The 19,750-nt window shown below is 35.1% G+C and overlaps 2 protein-coding genes and 1 long non-coding RNA gene across 8 annotated transcripts in view; 1 reads left to right on the plus strand and 2 right to left on the minus strand.

The window, feature by feature from the left end:
• The window catches only part of LOC140058418 (uncharacterized), a 43,936-nt gene extending 36,773 nt beyond the window's left edge, over positions 1-7,163 (minus strand). Inside the window, exon 1 of the mRNA XM_072104013.1 lies at positions 6,796-7,163. The gene's annotated coding sequence lies outside the window, so the exon portion shown is untranslated. The remainder of the gene's footprint in view (positions 1-6,795) is intronic.
• The window catches only part of LOC140058420 (uncharacterized), a 47,159-nt gene extending 33,241 nt beyond the window's left edge, over positions 1-13,918 (plus strand). The window contains exons 3-8 of the long non-coding RNA XR_011847004.1: positions 9,987-10,068; positions 12,449-12,586; positions 12,691-12,820; positions 12,989-13,107; positions 13,215-13,356; positions 13,530-13,918. This is a non-coding gene — a long non-coding RNA (uncharacterized lncRNA). The remainder of the gene's footprint in view (positions 1-9,986; positions 10,069-12,448; positions 12,587-12,690; positions 12,821-12,988; positions 13,108-13,214; positions 13,357-13,529) is intronic.
• A 4,327-nt stretch (positions 13,919-18,245) lies between these two features.
• Positions 18,246-19,750, minus strand: part of LOC140058419 (uncharacterized) — a 51,756-nt gene continuing 50,251 nt past the window's right edge. For all 6 annotated transcript variants that reach the window (XM_072104016.1, XM_072104017.1, XM_072104020.1 and 3 more), the window contains exons 4-5: positions 19,665-19,707; positions 18,246-19,455 (exon numbers count right to left, since the gene is read on the minus strand). In XM_072104016.1, coding sequence (XP_071960117.1) covers positions 19,393-19,455; positions 19,665-19,707 — 106 coding nt within the window. In that variant the 3' untranslated portion in view covers positions 18,246-19,392. The remainder of the gene's footprint in view (positions 19,456-19,664; positions 19,708-19,750) is intronic.

The following is a 19,750-nucleotide window of genomic DNA, read 5'->3' on the forward strand; positions in this document are numbered from 1 at the left end:
TTACGAAAATAAATCAGGCCTCCTAATGAAGATGGAGATTGTGTTAACCACATGGTGGAAAAAATTGATTGTGATTAGTCCAGTCCAGTCGGTTGAAAATAACCCTTAACTTGCTAATGAAAAAGAGACAGCTTCCCTCTTGTTTGTTTACTGAATTTTTTAGGAGTTAGGGGGTTTCCAGCATTAAACTTGTCCAGTCTAGTCTGCCTTGTATATGAGTCACTTGATGTTCCACGCTAGTTTTTAACTTGAATGAAATGCGTGAATGGCTCTTAGCTAGGCCTAAAAGAGGACGGGATCGTAGTCACTATGTTTAAATACAAGGTGCATTTATTTATGTGATTTGTTAGAAAATATAATGGTAATCAGTTGATACACATGTAGTTTGTAGCCTAGTGTTTTTTAACAGTTTTATTTGTAGCCTAGTTAGGCCTTATTTATTATGGCCTTTTTGTTGTTGAAATCCATCTCTCACACATTGACGATACAAGATGTCAGCCTAGGTCAAACCTTGTTTTGCGTCATAACAGGAAACGTTCTGATTGGATACAACGTTGACTTACAGTAGCGTTGTACGCTAAAACGGTACTATCAACCGTTTTACGCTACAACCGTTGTACGACGCGTTGTACGCTAATCTTTCTTTTAGCGTCGTACGCTAAAACGGTCTAACGCCATGGGTCTGAACAGGGCCATAGACAGTCACCAAACCTATGTCAAGGTCCTGTTTTTGCTGCAAAAAAACAACCGGTAATAATAACCATCTGCATAAATTAACCTCACTTTCTTGAAGTGGGACAAAATTTTCAATAACCGATTAAATGGCAGCCTGAAAATAACGGTTAAAAACATGCAATTGATTCGGTGTTAGAACACCATTTAACCGGTTACTACTTTGCAACTTTAATAGCTGCAACGCAAAATAACAGTTATTTGATTGACAGCTGCTGAATCTTGAGTCTACTCACTGCAGTAACGTTTGACCGCCAGTGGCAATTGCATTTTGGGTAATTCTAACGAAGATCACCCACTGATTTAAACGGTTAATTAGGAGCAAAAATTGAGATGAAATCCAGTCAATGTAAAAATTTAATTTTAAATCAATTTTAAAATACAGTACTGTAAATGGTTTATTCGGTGCTAAGCAGCAGAAAAAGATCCTAGGACGTTGGTCATCGCAAATCAAATTATAATCAAAAGCTCAATTCTATTATGAATATTCCTTTCTTCAGGAATTGGGTCAAGGGTTAAATTTCATATGGATTGGAATAAGACAGAAATAGCGAATAAATATCTACAACTGAAATTGTGCTAATATCCCAATGCTTTAATACACAGTGCCTTCTCGGTGTTAAGTTGCAAAGTATTAATAATTCCAAACGCAAGTTAAAATTTCCAAAAAGGAGTTGTTCAATATTTCAAATTTGTTCATCTTACTATACATGACAGATTAGAAATCAATAAATGTTGGCCTCCTGCGAATCACCACAGTATTAATTGTCTGGTACTGTAGGTGAAAAAAAAACAATCTTTTATTTCTTTTTTTCAATGTCAGTTAATACAAATGTGTTACCTTAAATTATTAGGATTGTGGGTTGTAAAATAGTCATACTGCTATTTTGTATGGTTTAACACATATTTGTACTACTAGATACAGTACAGTACTTTTTAACCTTTTTAGTGACATCAAAGTATTTGCTCTGTTTCTATTTTTGGAAACAGACTCTTCAGGATATAATTGGATACTATTTTGAGTACAGTTCAAGATCACAGACTTGTTTAGGTTGTTTATCTTTAACCTACTGTACATGTTTACGCTCTATTTCAATAATAAATACTGTACGTGTAAATTTACTTCCTACAATACAAATATTAAATTGAACCCAGATGAAAGTGTCAAGGTAAAGGACTAAATACATAGCTTCTTATACAGTTTCTTTTCACGCTGCTGCTCCCCGTGATGCTCTAGCCTGCTACGTCCCATTAGGACTACTCCATCAGAAGCTAAAGCAAGCAGCAGTTATAGCTCTAAGGACGACAGTTTTGCGAAAATGGAAACTCCACTATAATTTATAGATTCCAGCTTCTAGACCCAAAAAACGTCTGGGAATAGAGTCTATTAAGACATGTCATGCTAAAATTACAAATCCCAAAGCATTTCTGGTATTTATGAGTCCCATTTGGCTATAACACTGACTTTTGACTGTAATTCACTGTTTGATCTAGACCCATTCACACAGTACAGTAGGTAATATTACGGTAATTTTACCGTTTTCTGTGTGAAAGGCCACAGTAAAAAGGCGCAATATTTAAAGATTACTGTCTTCATTAAATAGAGGTCGCATTTTTCTAGAAAAAAAAAATGGCGGGCACCGCCAACGAAATGTTTGATTTTGAGAAAGCACAAAATTAGCAGAAATGCGATCAGTCTTAAAACTATTAGGCGCTATGCAGCAGAAACGGGCCCATTTTGTACCAGATACACGATACAAATAATTCAACTTATTATTTCTACAATAACTGTAATTTGTCATTGTGTAATATCACTCTTTAATGTGGAATCTCTTATAAACTGGTTTAAGCCAGCCCATTCTCAATAAACTGGTTTAAGCAGGTTCATTCTCTTAAAACTGGTTTCAGGCAGTTCATCCTCTAAATCACTATAAATTGTCTGTCTCTGTCTGTATTAATAATTCTGTCTATTATTATTTTACACTCATTAAACAAAAGTTTTAGGTATTTATTTTTATGTAAATTAGGTTCTTAAAACTTTATTATTTTAATATAGTTATTACATGATGTTTATCTATACATGACAGTAGCTGTATTTTTATAAATTATCACAAAATTTGATGCAACATATGCCATAATTGAATCACTTTATTTAACAATAAAAACATGAATTTAACAAAAAATACCCTCAAAGTTCAATTTAAAGAATTACTATTCAACATCTACTCTACCCACGGAATCGTTGGAGGTTCAAGTTCACAGACCTATTTCTATGCCTTATTGGTGTCATGCCATGCCATACCATTTCCGTTTATAAAAGAATGTGAAGCTTGTTAAATACAGCCCACGTTTGATTTGTTTGTTTTATACCATAGTCTAAAATTATTAGTCCTTTATATGGAGTCAGCAGTACCCTACTTTAACAAAAGAGACTATATTACTATTAAATAGCTATAAATACTACTGTGATTAAATCAGTAAAACTTCATATTTCACTGGACTTCATTTTGATATAAAATATATAAAAACTGACAAGCAAGAAAATATAGGCAAGATCATCAAGAAAATGATAAAGTACAGTACAAATTATATCAAGCAAGACAATATAGGCAAGATCATCAAGAAATGATAAAGTACAGTACAAATTATATCAAGCAAGACAATATAGGCAAGATCATCAAGAAATGATAAAGTACAGTACAAATTATATCAAAATGCTTTGTTTTGAGCAGCAAAGAACAAACATTGCACTGCCAGTATTTTTTAATCTAATTAAATGTTACTACTATTGTGCAGCAAAAAAAAGCCTCAAATAATAGCACATCAAACAATATTGAGAGAATTATGTTCCTATAAATAATTTTATGTCCAATAAATTTAAATAATCACCATCAATAAAGAATTTTATACTTTAAACGAAAGTCTCTAAAAATCCAATTCTAATGTTTCATGTGACTACCTGAAATATTTCCTCTAGAAATCCTGTTTTAATATAATGTCTTCCTTTACATCGCAATGACCTACAGTACCAACTAATTGTTAATTCATTGTGGACATACAGGGATGTGTTTCCTCATTTAATATGCCTAATGCTTAACACAATTTGATAGGTTTCCTCTTATAATTTGGTGTTTAAAAATCAAACAAATTAATGGATGATTTATATTTTTAATTTCAAATGAACATGGGTACCAGAAGCCTATAGCCTTTTATACACCAGAATAAAATAAAATAAGGAAACTGGAGTTGCGCAATCACAAGTTCAAGATCACAAACATGTTATTTATTTGTTTACTGTATGTGTCTATTTCCATACATTATAAATACTGTACCCATGTGTCAAAACAAGAAGAATCCCATATGGGCAACAAAATACGATGCCCATATGCTTTGAAATATGGGTTATATATCGGCTATGTGGGCCTTCCCATGTGGGACCCATATGGTTCTTGGGTGCAAAAATAGTTGAATCCCATATGGGAAACACAATATGATACCCATGCTTTGAAATATGGGCCCCATATGGGTCATGGGCCTTCCCATGTGGGGCCCATATGGCTCTTGGGTGCAAAAATAGTTGAATCCCATATGGGAAACCCATGGTACCCATCTATGTTTTCATATGGGTACCGTCCCATATGGTTCCCATACGGGCTTGCTACCTACTTAAAAAGGTCCTTTATTATTTGCTACAGAAGTTAAACCCGAATAAAAGGTGTCATGGTGTTTGTTTCTATTGTTATAAATACTGTAAGTATCCTGTTATTGTTATGGGTGTGCTATCCGGTAATTCTGCCATCCCATGGGTATATTTGTATCGATCAATTGTACAGCATCCGTATTCTAATAACCTGTTCAAAAAAACCATCATACTTACACTATACTGTCTGTAGGTATAAACCGGGTTTTAAAAGACATTTTTTGTTTACTCTGTCACTAGAAATTGCACTACGGTAGTAGTACATAATAATACAAATGGTTTATACAGCAATAACCCATTTGATGAAGGAGATGATGAATGATGATAGAGACATTTTTAGCTGTAACAGGTCTCAATTTCACCTACTGTATACAAATTAAATTTATTATCATTGATATGCCATAATAATCTTTTATTTTTTCTCATTTTTATTAAAGGTTATTGTTAGTGTTGACACAACCCGAAAACAGTTTTAGTTTGGTCTTTGTACAGTATATGTAGACCTATCAGTTGTCTTTTTACACAGGGATGGCTCTAGCTTCCTACCTTTGTGTGGTTTTAACTTTGATAATATTTTGAGTGATATTATTAGTAACATTTTCTTTATCAACACTTTGGTGGTTATTGTGGTAGAATTTGACAAGTTTGTTTATAGCACTTTTGATTCTTTTTTGTGGGATTGTTTACACTTACAGACCATATAGTACTATAGTGTCTAAAAAAACACTATAATATTTACAACTGTGATAACTTTTTATTAATAATAATTGTGTGTTATTTCAAGAATAAACCATGAATAAACTCCATCTAATCGATCGATCTAATATCAGAAATAATTGTTTTGTTTGTTATCAGAAGAATTAACCTATCTATTGTGTTAAATGTATCAAATGAAACGCTTAAATAATTCTTAGATAATCTTGATTTGGACAATAAACTTGGCAACGCAATGAAACAAATCATGCTGGCTTGATTCATTGATTATTATTTTATTATTTTATTTATTTAATTTCTGCCATATACAGTACATAACAAAGAAGACAAAACAATTATAAAAGGAGGCACGGAAAGAGATTACTGTCACTGTGTCACAATTCAAAATGTTTAATGTACAGTACCTTCTACCTAATCTTATTACATAAAAGAAATGGATTTTGTGCAGGTAAAATATGTTTCATTCCACAGGTCATGCGTTTACACTGTACTACATCATAAGTTGTGAATTAATATAAAAATTAATTGTTCAATCCACAATCCTCCTTGAAAATTAGTAACGCATATCTCAATTACATAGCTAGTTGCACATGACTACTGTAATATGCAACACCATTCTGATACAGTTATTTGCTTAAATGGTATTAAATAGCGCAGTTTATACAGACAAGAGTCAATTCATATCAACAGCTCAGATACAGTAAATTATTGACCTTTGTCTGTGAAAAGCTACATAATACTATTATTAGCCTGTAAAACAAGAAGAGTGTCAAGTCAATCACTTCAGTTTGCATGAATGAACACTTTCTTGGCAGGCGGCGGTGGAGATATAATTTAAATTTACAACTACAACAGACTAGACACATGTTGGGAATGTTTATTGCCAAGGGGGGAGAAAAGTGAATGTTTCCACTTTTGTACTATGTACAAATCTTGGCTATAATAAGCCAAGGATACAGTTACTAAAGCCAAGGGTGCTGATACCTAACATTTTAGAAACATTCTACTAACGATTAGCATGTCAATATAAAATTGCTACCTACAAATTACGTTTATAGCGCATTTCTAATAATACAGAGGGCGCTAGTTATAAATAGAATGATCACATATCAACAGCTCAAAAGTTTCCACTTGAACAAAATTGTAATATCCACAATAAATTAAAGACCATGATTAATTATTGAAAACTATTTTAATATTTGAAACAATATTGGTCGAAATGTCAAACTATGTGAGCAACGACTAGGGGTTAAGTTCAAGCCCAATGTCTTCAATGCACTGTATAATAAAAAATAAATAAAATATTGAATAATGTAGGTATCTCTCATTATACACTCTTTAAATTATAAACAAATTCTCCTAAAAACTGAAAACCATAAACTAGTTTTTTCTATTCAAGGTATTTATTGATATTTGACTCGGTCAGTTTTAAGTAAAATTTAATTTCATTTATTTCGTCAATTAAAAACATGATAATACAAATAAACATTAACAAAACCCATGACAGGATTAAACAAAAGCAAACTTAATTGCTGTACAAATTTTCTCTGCCGTCACGGGTGACATTATAATAGACTTCAATTAAAATCATTAAATAGAGTAATTTGAATTCGTAAAAAGAATCCATATTTAAAACATTTACAACTCACCCAACTCGGCGATGACAAGTATAATGACACCATGTTCAACTTCATACAGTACTGTAGATTGGCGGATAATCCAATTAAAACAAATCAGCACTTCATTTTGAGTCCCGCCACTGGTGATCCTGGCGGATTAAAGTGCACAAACTCGAATAGGTCTGCTATACGTAGTCTACCCATCTCGGGCCGGTAGGCCTGGCTGGCTTTTTTCCACAACACAACAAGGCTAGCATACAGTATAAGTACTGAATCCAGGACGATTCAGCCGAAGACAATTCAGCCCACTTTTGGTTTGTGATGATTTGGCACACATTTGGTTGCCCCGAAACGTCTCACTTCTAGTCTGAATATACATTTTTTGGGTATTTTATCAAGTTTTAAAGGTGTTTGACCTAGGCCTACCATTTAATAACATATGTTATTGATATTGCCAATGTTGATATAACACATAAAAATATATTACTAAACAAATGTAATTTTATATGCAATTTGTATTGCGAAAACTGTGTTTTCATGTTGTTTTCGTGCATATCATTATTTTGCAACGGCCAACAGAGGGCGTAATTTGTTTACATCGTTGACGCGTGGCAAAAAAAAATGATCGTTTTAGGCGCTATATTTTAAAAAGCATCATTATTATCCCTAAGTAGTACTACTCCATAGTCTCTCTGAAAAGAAAGTTTGGAAAAAATGCTTGGCGCTAGTTCCGTTTCGCACCTGTTTTTATTTCGACTTCCTTTTGACTCCAAATTGTTAAGCAACTTATTGTAAATACCACACCTTAAAATTGGGCCTCATAAGTACGTTTATGAAGAAGAATCACAAAAAAAGTAACAAATAAATCCTTAAATTGATGATTTTACAGACATGTTTCTCGCATACCGTTCGCCGTGAATTTAGCATACTCGAAGTTCAATATTTTCGTTTCTATGGAGCGCCAAAAGAGCAACAACAATAGATGGTTAAAACCTCAGTGGAATGCGTCTTCTTTTAATGCATTTATTATTGAAATACACGTTTAATTTTAATATATTTTGTCAATAAAAATGCTGTAACATTTTACTGCTAATAATTTGCTGTTTTCAAATAGCAACCAACCCTAGGCCTAAGAGTAAGACTGCATATTATTTAGATTAAGGTATACCCCTACAGTACATGTAATATGATGATGAATTTGTCGATTTTCATTCCTAAAAGCTCCTGCAAAAACCATGTACAGTATCAACAGTAATATTTTTGTTGCATTGACATTGACAAAATATGATAAAATTGAACGTAATTTTCACCAATAAATGCATTAAATATACGAAATTTACTGATGTTTTAGCCCTCTATTATGATTGCTCTTTTGGCGCTCCATAGAAACAACAACATTGAACATGGAGTATGCGAAATTCACGAACCGATGTACGAGAAACACGTCTGTAAATTCATCAATTTAAAGGATTTATTTTTTACTTTTTGTGTGATCTCCTTCGTAAAAGTATTTTTGAGGCCTAATTCTAAGGTGTGGTACTCACGATAAAGTTAATTAACCAATTTTGAGTCGAAATAAACGACAGGTGCGAAACGGAACTAGCGCCAAATGCTTATTTATGCTAATATAAGCGGGCCCAGGGTCGAATTGTCTCACTCAGGCCGAATAATGTCTCACACAGCAGGCCGGGCCGAAACGTCCTTCTACCGCTTTTTTCCAACAACACAAGTAGGCCTATGCTAGGCCTAGACATATTTCGTTACTCTGGGATCTTATCGTACGCTGATCCACGTAAACTAATGACATATAACAATACATAACTGTGTTACAGTAGGCTTAAGTTAGCTTAGTTAGGCCTAGGCTAGTAGAAATCCTGGAATCAGACGCCTCATGGACCACCGGTGGTGTATGGTATTTTCGTCCACGTGCGTGTAAGTACGTCCGTACACGTGGAGACCATAACAAACAATTTTCATTTTAGATATAGAGGGCACCAAACATTTACCTATTTCGTCTACCCCATGTGTGTGCGTCTACTTAAAATTAACACTAAATGTTGGTTAATTTAGTATAACTATATAAATAGGCCTACATTATCATTTAATCTTCTTTGCGAAATATTATTTGAATGTAAGTGTTGCAAACAGTATTTGTTTATGCATGGTTCAGTTCTAGAATTAACATATCACTATAAATAATATTTATATTATTTTGCGGCCTGTCTTTTTTTTCTTTTAATTTTCTTTTAAAATGTTGGTTTGTTTTTTAAATTATATTCTTTTTATATATTTTTTTTTTTTTTTTTTTTTTATTCATACTCATTATATTAGTTAGGCCTATAATATTTTTATATTACCTAGGATTACTTTTTATTATAAACTTAGATCAGCCACTGATCAATATAAATAAACCCCTAATTATTAACTAAAGTTATCCATCTGGAAAATTAACAATTACTTATTTATTTTGATTTATTTTAAGTTTTTTTTTTATTATTGATATGAATATTTGTTTATATTATATCTAACACTTAACAGTACCAACACTCACACTAAGAAATTTGCGATTCAAATTGCGATCAAAAGTGGTTAATTTAATAGTAATACCTATTTACAGTATTGTACAGCATTGCAATACTATTTATGTTTATTCCCCAAGGGCCCATAAATCTACCTACTTGTGTTAAACCATGGAGGTAAGCCTATACCTGTATGGTTAAACCAAATAATTTGGAATGTTCCATTCATCACAAATCAATACATTTGTAAAAACGTATATTAAATGTATCAAAATAGCATTTTTTAAAAGAAAATCGGCCTGTCTTCAACATTATGATGCTGTACTCGAACTGTTCAACCGATTTTCAGCTATTAAAAACAATTATCGTAGGAGGAGATAGGAAAATGCGAAGTGTCCTCGTATTATTGTGTGCGGGTATTTTTCAAATTGACATCCATTAGACAGTGTATACCACGATCGGAAAACACCCCTATTTGGGGCAAATCGTTGAACCTAAATTCGTTTTAATCGTCAATAACTAACTATCGAACTCAATTTAATTAGTAAACAGGGTTACATAAGGTGGTTAAAATCAGTACCGAAAGTTTTTACTTTTCAATGTTTTTTAATAATTGCTGTAGTATAATTTAGTTAGATTAGTTTGTAATGTGAGTTTGTAATGTACATTGATATTTCATTGGGATTTCATTATTAATTTCAGGGTCTTTTTGGAATATAACATGTTTCTCACAAAGACGCAGAACATTCAGCATTTGGATTTAACTCATCCAGTGGATAGCCAGGTAAGATATTTCAAAAACTGAATGTTAAGCAAGCTTAAACTGAAATAGCAAAAATCAAGAAAGACAGTTTTTTCTGTCAGTTGATGGTTGGTTGCAGCTGTTATGCGCGATTTGAAAGATTTGCGCAATTTGAAATTGCGCAAAAAAAATCCTTGCGCAATTTGAATTGAAACATGTGTTTCAAATTGCGCAAGCAACGTATTAAATTGCGCAAGTAATCTGCAAATTGCGCAAGGTTTTTCGACAGATTGTGAAATCATGCACACCCATATTTTTATAGTAATTTCTAAGAATGATTCAAAATTAAAGATAAATATTGCATTTCCTTATTTTAGTAGTGCAAATATTGTTATAAGTTAGCATACCGTCGAAGAACCGACGAAGGAAAACGAAGCGGTGGTGTTCCACCAGCGGGCGCGGCGCGGGCGGCCGGCTATACTACTCTAGCCTAGCCAGGGTCTGGACTACTGATACTGACTAGGTTACATGGCCTAGCTTAAACTAATATTAAAAACTTAAAAAGTGAGTATTAAACATTATCTTCATTGAAATGGTCTTATTTATATAATAAAATACTAAATTTTAAACTCCTCTGCCTAGGCCTAGCCTAGCCATGTATGGGAAAATTTACAGTTCGTTTTCAAATTGCGCAAAGGTGTCATATTGCGCAAGAACTATCTTGCGCAATTTACAAATTGTGCAGTGCAATTTAAAATTGCGCAAAGATTTTCTTGCGCAATTTGAAATTGCGCAAGTTGATTGTGTCCATGTGTCCATACCATTTGAGGTTGAATATACAGTAATGTACATTGATATTTCATTGGGCACAACTGAAACACAGATTTGGCTAGACTTCTCAGTCGACGGTTGGACTCCTTTGCAGCCACTGCATGGTTCATTCTGTGAACAAACTTTTGATATCAAACTTCTATCAACTTTTGATATTTGAAACTGTACAGTACAGTACAGTATTTGCTACTGTATGCCAGGCGTGTCATTTTGCGGTACCCAATCCGAAGCTGAAATAGGGTTACTTACTCAATGATGTTGTATAGAATAGGGATGTACTAACTGAGTAATACAGGTAAAGTATTAAAACCTTCTTTGCTAGTACTGTAACGTTGTCATTTATTTCATATTTTCGTAACATTATGTAGTGGGATAACTGATCTGTAGTTTCACTGTATCCGAGTCCCCTTGGGTAGACTTCGTCAGTCATGCCACTACATGGTTCATTTCTTTAAACATTACCTATTACTACTTTGAAACCACACGTTTAAAAAAATGAATGCATTTAGTAAAAGTTCACTTTTATCAACTGTGCAAATAATATTTGTACTTAATTATTTGCTACTGTAAAAACTGTTTAAAAATGAGAGGTAATGTTGAAAGAGATAAAGCAATGCTGAAACTTTTGTCTAGCTACACTTTGTTAGCTTCTTTTGATGTTTGAACCTGTTTAAATTCCCAATATTGGCACTTAATTATTTGCTACTGTATGCCAGGCGTGTGTCATTCAGCAGGGATAGGGATATTCATTATTACTATACCAAATTGAAAAGGGGAAAAATTGTCTGGTGTGGTGTAGTATTACCTTCCTTGCTAGTACTATAATCTTATAATTTATTTCATATTGTCGTAACATTATTTAGTGGGATAACTGGTCTGTAGTTTCCTCGTGGTCCGCGTTTTACTGTATCCCTGTCTTGTGTGGGTACATGACATTTTGCTGTTATTTATGTATTTATTATTTTCAGCTTAGCACTGGTTTGATTAGTTACATTGTTTTACATATGATTTTGCATTATTATCCTTTCTGTCTGTAGTAGATATTACCCTTTCTATTTCCATGTCAATGATTGAATTTCTGAGAGATGTTCTTGTTTGAATTGGTCATTGGTTATGAACTGAATGTTTTGTTCCGTCATTGAGACCTTACATTTTCCATAACCTTTTGGCGTATCATCTAAGAAATTGTGATTAAAATGTGTTCATAACATTTGAGTTTGAATACAGTATACCACACATTGGTATTTCATTAACAATGTCAGAGTTTTTTTGGAATGTAACATAAAAACTTGCAAAAAAAAGATGAGACAACGTTCAACAGTTGGATGAAACTGGATAGCCAGGTACAGTAAGACATTTTAAACAGCAAAACTGAAAGATACTTTTGTCTACTGTAGGTATACTGTAGGTGTTTGTGAATTGATTGTTGTGTATTTAATAAGTATTTAGTGTAGGTACTCATTTATATTATTCAGTCATGTGAAAGCAGTAACCTGTAAAGATCTGTGGTATACTGTATGTAGTAATAATTAATTTGTTAAATCATGTTTCAATTTCTACTGATGTCGATGACTCCATTTGCATATTTAAGTAATGGGAAGGATTGGACGTGTAGCGCAGAAATTTGTGCGTTGGCTCTTACTAAAGAGTACCAAAGAAGCAAGCTAGATTTATGATATTGAAGGATTTGTGGATCATTTGAAGATGAACACCGAAATAATTATTTAGTGTAGGTAGTCATTGATATTTTTCACTCCTGGTTTTGTGATTGCCCCACCTGTAAAGATCTGTGTTATACTGTATGTAGTAACAATTGTTTAAATCATTTTCTAGATTCTACCGATGTTGATGACTGCTTCAACGTCTTTGGGTAAGGTGAGGGAATGGACGTGTAGCTCAGAAATGTTTGCGTAGCTCAGAAATGTTTGCATTGTCTCCTACTAAAGAGTACCAAAGAAGCAAGGTAGATTTATGATATGAAGAATGTGTGGATGATTTGAAGATGAACACCGAAATAATTATTTAGTTTAGGTAGTCATTGATATTGTTCAGTCCTGGTTTTGTGATTGCCCCACCTGTAAAGATCTGTGTTATACTGTATGTAGTAACAATTGTTTAAATCATTTTCTAGATTCTACCGATGTTGATGACTGCATTAACGTTTTTGGGTAAGGTGAGGGAATGGACGTGTAGCTCAGAAATGTTGGCGTTGTCTCCTACTAAAGAGTATCAAAGAAGCAATTATTTAGTGTAGGTAGTCATTGATATTGTTCACTCCTGTTTTTGTAATTGCCCTACGTGAAATGAATAAAACAAGAATTCCTGTACGTAGTAATAATTGTTAAATCATTTTTCAGATTCTACCGATGTTGATGACTCCATTAACGTGTTTGGGTAATGTGAGGGAATGGACGTGTAGCTAAGAAATTTGTGCGTAAAGAGTACCAAAGAAGCAAGCCAGATTAAAGAAGAAGATGAAAACCGAAAAAATTATTTAGTGTAGGTACTCATTGATTATTCAGTCCTGTTGTTGTAATTGCCCCACATGAAGTGAATAAAACAAGAATTCCAACATGGAAGCAGTAACCTGTAAAGATAGTAATAATTCAATTTTTAAATCATTTTCTAAATTTTGCCGATGTTAACACCACCATTACGTTGGTAATGTGAAGGAATGGACGTGTAGCTCAGAAATGTGTGCATTGGCTCCTACTGAAGAGTACAAAGAAGCAGCAAGCCAGATTTACATTTGAACAGTAAACCAACATCATTGAGCACTGATATTTTTTGCAGCGCCATGAGCAATGACTGTTGGCGCTATATAAATCGAGCGATTGATTGCGTTGGCCCAGATTTATGATATTGAAGAATTTGAGGAACATGTGAAGAAGCTGAAAACCCAAGATGGAATGTAATCAACAGAACCTGAAAGTCATCTGTTCAATTTTCCAGTTACGAACTTAATATCTGACCTACAAAAACTGTATAGTATTATTGAGAATTTGCAATTATATACCATTACTAAATTACATGGCGATAATGGAGAAGTTTAGCCCGAGTCTGTTGTTATAGTAAATAATTTTCCTTGTACTTATAGTAAATAATTTTCCTTGTACTTATAGTAAATAATTTTCCTTGTACTTATAGTAAATAATTTTCCTTGTACTTATAGTAAATAAACGGAGCTTGGTGGCGCCTTGTACTTATAGTAAATAAACGGAGCTTGGTGGCGCCTTGTACTTATAGTAAATAAACGGAGCTTGGTGGCGCCTTGTACTTATAGTAAATAAACGGAGCTTGGTGGCGCCTTGTACTTATAGTAAATAAACGGAGCTTGGTGGCGCCTTGTACTTATAGTAAATAAACGGAGCTTGGTGGCGCCTTGTACTTATAGTAAATAAACGGAGCTTGGTGGCGCCTTGTACTTATAGTAACAACACGCGGACGTCAGTTAATGCAACAGCTGGTCATGGTCCCAACAAGTTCCTATCAGACATACCGGAGCCGTCAACACCACCCACCACAGGTGGCTCTGTCTCATACGGTCCATCCACACTTGACCTGAATAAGTGCAATCAGTATCAAGCACCTACATCTGTCGTTCTTGCTACCCCACCGGGGTACCAACTATCCATCACCCACTCCAAAGCCATCCAGGGTAGAACATCTACATCCCGGACACCCGGAGTCAAATTGCACTAACCAACTATCCTCAACAACTCAAACTTGCATATACATACTCATATACACCATGACAACAAACAAGTGTCGTCCTGCCACTTCATTTCACACTATCGCCCTAACAAAGAAACATGCATATTCATATCATACACACATATTAATACTGCCTACTAACGACGCATAAACTCACCAACCTACTTCCAACAACATTATGCACATACATATATACTTCCATATCTATTTACATATTCATTACCCATCTTCTGCCTTTCCATTGGTCTATTGTACTCATGATTCCATCCCTTAATTTCAAATTAAGCAATGATTCTATTGACTTGCCCTGATGACTCAAATGAGTAAACGTGTGCTTACGGCCTACAGGGTTGTAGGTTCGAATCTCTCCCAGGGCAACTTCTTTCAAAATTCCTCTCTTTTTTTTTACCCCACACTTACAGCAATACCAATATTCAAATATATAACATCAACATCACAAACTTAACATAGTCATTTCTTTACTGTTTCTGTCAATATTCAATATCATATTCATACTTCAAATTTACACGCCTGTACGTTACTGGCGGTGTCCCTTTCTACGAATTCATTCCTCTCTCTCAAACAAAAACAATCCGCATACATTAGGCCCTCTCATAATTCTTGCATCATAACTCCAATATCCAATATTGCGTCGCCGACAACTTACAGGGACCACTCGAAACGTATACAGTAGTTACTTTCAACACATGTTAACGTCATCATACGTACTTATGCCGCGGTATACTCCCTTTTTGCAACAATCGCCATCATTTGCAAATCAACTAAATTTCAAACTCTACCCACCCTTGCACTAATCACACCACGCCCCATTACAAAGGTCCACCGTGTCAGGCAAAGCGAATTTTGTTCGATGACACCACTAGATGGCCGGACAAGACACTGTCATGCAGCATGCTACCAATGACCAAAACGATCGTACTTGGACTCGTGGACTATTTAATGGACGATAACATCTTGTTGCCGTATGTAACGCCCCCGGTAACGCCTGTTTTCCTCTCGACGTTACTCGACGCTACCTTAACAATAATCAAACAACCGTTAACGATCAACAACGACAGCGTCGACAGGAAAACCAGGCTTTAAATGCGTGTGCTCTGTGCGGAACCGCCGATTGCTTCATCATTGACTCGGTATTTTGTTTTGCGTCCAAGTTCAATGCCAACGAACGTCTATCAAAAGCCCCCAAAAAAGCACACTGGCTGAAGGCAGTATCTACAATATTTACATGATATCAGAGATATTATGTGTAATATATTAATATTCACTATAATCCTCTATGATGATGATACATTTTACTTCATAGCCACACATAAATACTGATGTACGTCGGAAGGCTATATACTTTATGCATGCTGACCGACAGTGATCTCAACAATAGGTACGCAGTTGTCTGTCGGTATCCTTTGTACGAATCGTTCGTGCCCCAGCTCAATATCATGTTACATGCAGGGACCAAACATTTATTTTTCAGGTTAAAATCGCCAATTCATTTTCAACTCTTACAAATTTACACACACTATCACTCGAAGTACGCTCATACAGGGAACAAGGTACAGTATGAGTTATTCACGAACGAGTTCACAAAATTCTCAATTCACGAACATCTTTTTGTACTGTGGGGCACGTATTTGGAGGATTTCCAGAGATGAGGGTGAGGTATTGGGCATGTCGGGGATGGGAGTTCGCAGTCCACATAAGCCTGGTTTCCATAAAATCGCTACACGACAGAGCGTAGCGATTCTATGGAAACGCTAGAGTTTATCGGGGATCTAGTACGCGTATACGATTCATCGCCGACAAAATCGGCAAAGTTGAACATGGTTGAACTTTGCCGATTTGACTGCGATGAATCGGAGAGCCTTCCCGATTGCGTCGGCGACATCTGCGCGTGTAGCGATTTTAATGGAAACCAGGCTTAAGGGGGATTCGCGCTGTAAAGTGAGGGTTTGCCCGAACCATAACAACCCCCCTGGCTACGGGCCTGCATACAACAACAAGTTACAAAGGTCCTACTTCAACGCAACTTCTTCTCCACACCACTACGTTCGCGTATATTTTCTATGCCACAATTTAGCCCCCCATCACATACAACAAAAAGTTACAAAGGTCTTACGATCACCGCTTGCCCGCCGTGCGTGGGGTACGTACGTCACTACGTTCGCGTACACTTCCTTTGCTACAATGTATCTTTTGCATTTATTAACTAACATTTCCATTCTTTGTAATCATTACTGACCACTTCAGAACATCAACAGCAAAATTTCTCTTTGCCAAATGTTCCTGCGTTCCACTTGCAAAGTACACAATATTATAACCCGTTTGCGCCCACCACAATCCACGGCCCCCCCCCCCCTGTGGCCATTCCAAACACTCTCTCGGACCTTCCCGATAGAACCCTTCCAACCATCAATTCCCAAAACCATTACCAACATCAACGGCCTTCATGCTCCTCGGTATCTCTTCACCTACGGCATTCTATTATACATCTTCAGGTAGTACGATACAGGTGTCTCCAACAGCCCTCACTATCTTCTCATGGGTGAAACTGTCTTCCGATACCTTGCTTACAACTGCCAAATATGACATCATCAACAACATTACCACATACATTGATCTTCACATGTGTCCTTCGCTGCACACAATGCTGCATCTATCCATCTCTATCTATATTAGCCTTTTTCACAGCTGCTACATGCAGACCAACCACACCACTTACCACCTTCACTTCGGTCCGCCAACCATCTTTTGTTGATGTCTACTTCACCAGTTCGGACACTACTTCCTGTGTACAACAACCTACTTTCATCTCAATATCAAGGCCACTTTACACAGACAAGCGGTAATGCTAATACTGTACAAATATATATATATATATCCATACTGAATAGATGAGGGCGTATCAATTGATCTCTGGTGCGCGTGCGTACAATTGAGCACTAGTGCTGTTCCGCCGTACCACGCCGAGAATGTTAAAGAGTCGCTATCCAATCGAGTTTCAACAATACCATCAAAGCCCCAGTGGTCTAATGGATACGACAACTGCATATCAAGCAGACGGTCCGAGTTCGAATCTCAGTTGCGGCAACTTTTTCTCATTCTCACAGATTTCCTTATCTTTATCGGTTCAAATTAATTAATTAAATTTCAGTATATCACCGGGCGGTTTAAAATTAATGTTCTTTGCCTGACGTGTTTATATATATATATATATATATATCCATGTTTATGACCCCTCCAGAGTGGAGGTAAGTGGGTAAAGCTATGCAGTAAGGGGGTCATTAATAATATCAGAAAAAATTCTTTGTACTATAGTACATGGACATTCTTTCTAAACCAAATACGCACCAATGTTATTATTTACCTCCGCCAAGGAGGTATATGTAATCGGTAGCGTGTGTTTGTTTGTTTGTATGTTAGCAGGATTACTCAAAAAGTAATTACAAGATCTTTACCAAAATGAATAGACAGATAGATATGTGGTCAAGGACCATTCCATTAAATTTTGTGACCACACTCCCAATTCTGGACCACTTTTTAGTATACTTTTTTAGACCTGCTAGTGTTAAAAGATAGGACAGAATTTTTCACAAGCCGCCGAGCAGTCTTAAAGTAACAAGTAAACTGAAATTGCATTTTCTCGAGAACTACTTGTCCAAAAAACTAATTATTTATTTCCCATTAACTTTGCAGAAAACGTCAGTTGTTCACTTGTTCATGCTTACAGATTTATTACTAAATTCGTTATCTTTCCAATAATTCTGGACAATTTCACTTACATAACTTGACTACATACGTGCCTGCCAGGTAACTACCCATCCACAGAGAGATGCACTTCCATTCACTGCAAACTTATTTTTCCTGCTAATGAATGGCAAAAACATATTCCAATATACACCAACCAATAGTGGTTGGTAGTCTATAACTGATTAGCTACCTTACCTAAACAACATATTATATCATATTCAATAATATCCTCAATTACACCAAAACTTCATTCCAAAGAAGACATTCTTTGTATTCAACACGACATATATATTATTGGGTTCTTCCATTTCTGATGTTATGTCCCCTACGATTTGGTGTCCTAAATGACAGGTTCCACTGTATTCAGAAATAACCCATTCAACTCCTCAAACAGAATCATTCAAAAATACATATCAACATTATTGTTGATATACACTACTGACTGATACTACAATACCATCAATGCGATTAAAACTTACAAACATTGCCTGTACTGGACCAGTCTTTCACATGTCAATCTCCCCAACTATCGGAAGACAATATCAATTTACAAACACTAACTACACTGCTCTGGTCAATCAATAACAATAACTTCTTTAATTTGTTTGTTTTTTCTGAGTATATAAACTTAACATATACACACATGTCTTTAACAAATTATTCTCTATTCTTAACTATTACAACCAATCAATTTTAAACAAATATATATCATTACTCCTACACACAATCTACCTATCTACAATACATAATTTCTATGCCCAAAAGGTCCCAACCTCCCTGTTTCTGTATCCATATTTACACCCAAACCAGAAATGATGTAATACCCATAACATATACACAATTGATGTATTTCATACACCCACAATGGAGGATATAAAAATCCCACATCATGGAGTTACATTATATACACCAGCAGTGGAAAATCCATGGCGGGCTGGCTGTATCTTATCTGACTACAACCATACAATTGTAGGTTCACAAATAGTACACTATTCAAAATCCCTACATCCTGGTAAATACACCTGGTTTTACACAAACTCGCCTTCCTTACAGTTTCTAGAACATTCTTCTCAACATCTCCTTCTGGTACTCACGAACATCCAAGTACGTATTGTTGATCTATAGAAACAGTTTCCAAATACATTATCAAAATTACTTTTCATTGCTAATAATATTATGGGAAAAGCTGTAATTTCACAGAATCAATATTTCTATTACAGAAACCTTCAGATGATAACAAAACACTGGCATTAAAGCCTTATAAAATTCCCTCAACATGTATTCAATTCCATTACTACTTCTATTTCTATTTCAAGGCCCATACTTACTCTTCCTAACCATAAAGTCAGAGTGGCAATCTCTTCATCGATCCTGCAAATGCAATGTAAACTTATGGTTATTTTTTAAAATTATT

This window comes from Antedon mediterranea, chromosome 9 (assembly GCF_964355755.1).
Source record: "Antedon mediterranea chromosome 9, ecAntMedi1.1, whole genome shotgun sequence".
NCBI lineage: Eukaryota > Metazoa > Echinodermata > Crinoidea > Comatulida > Antedonidae > Antedon > Antedon mediterranea.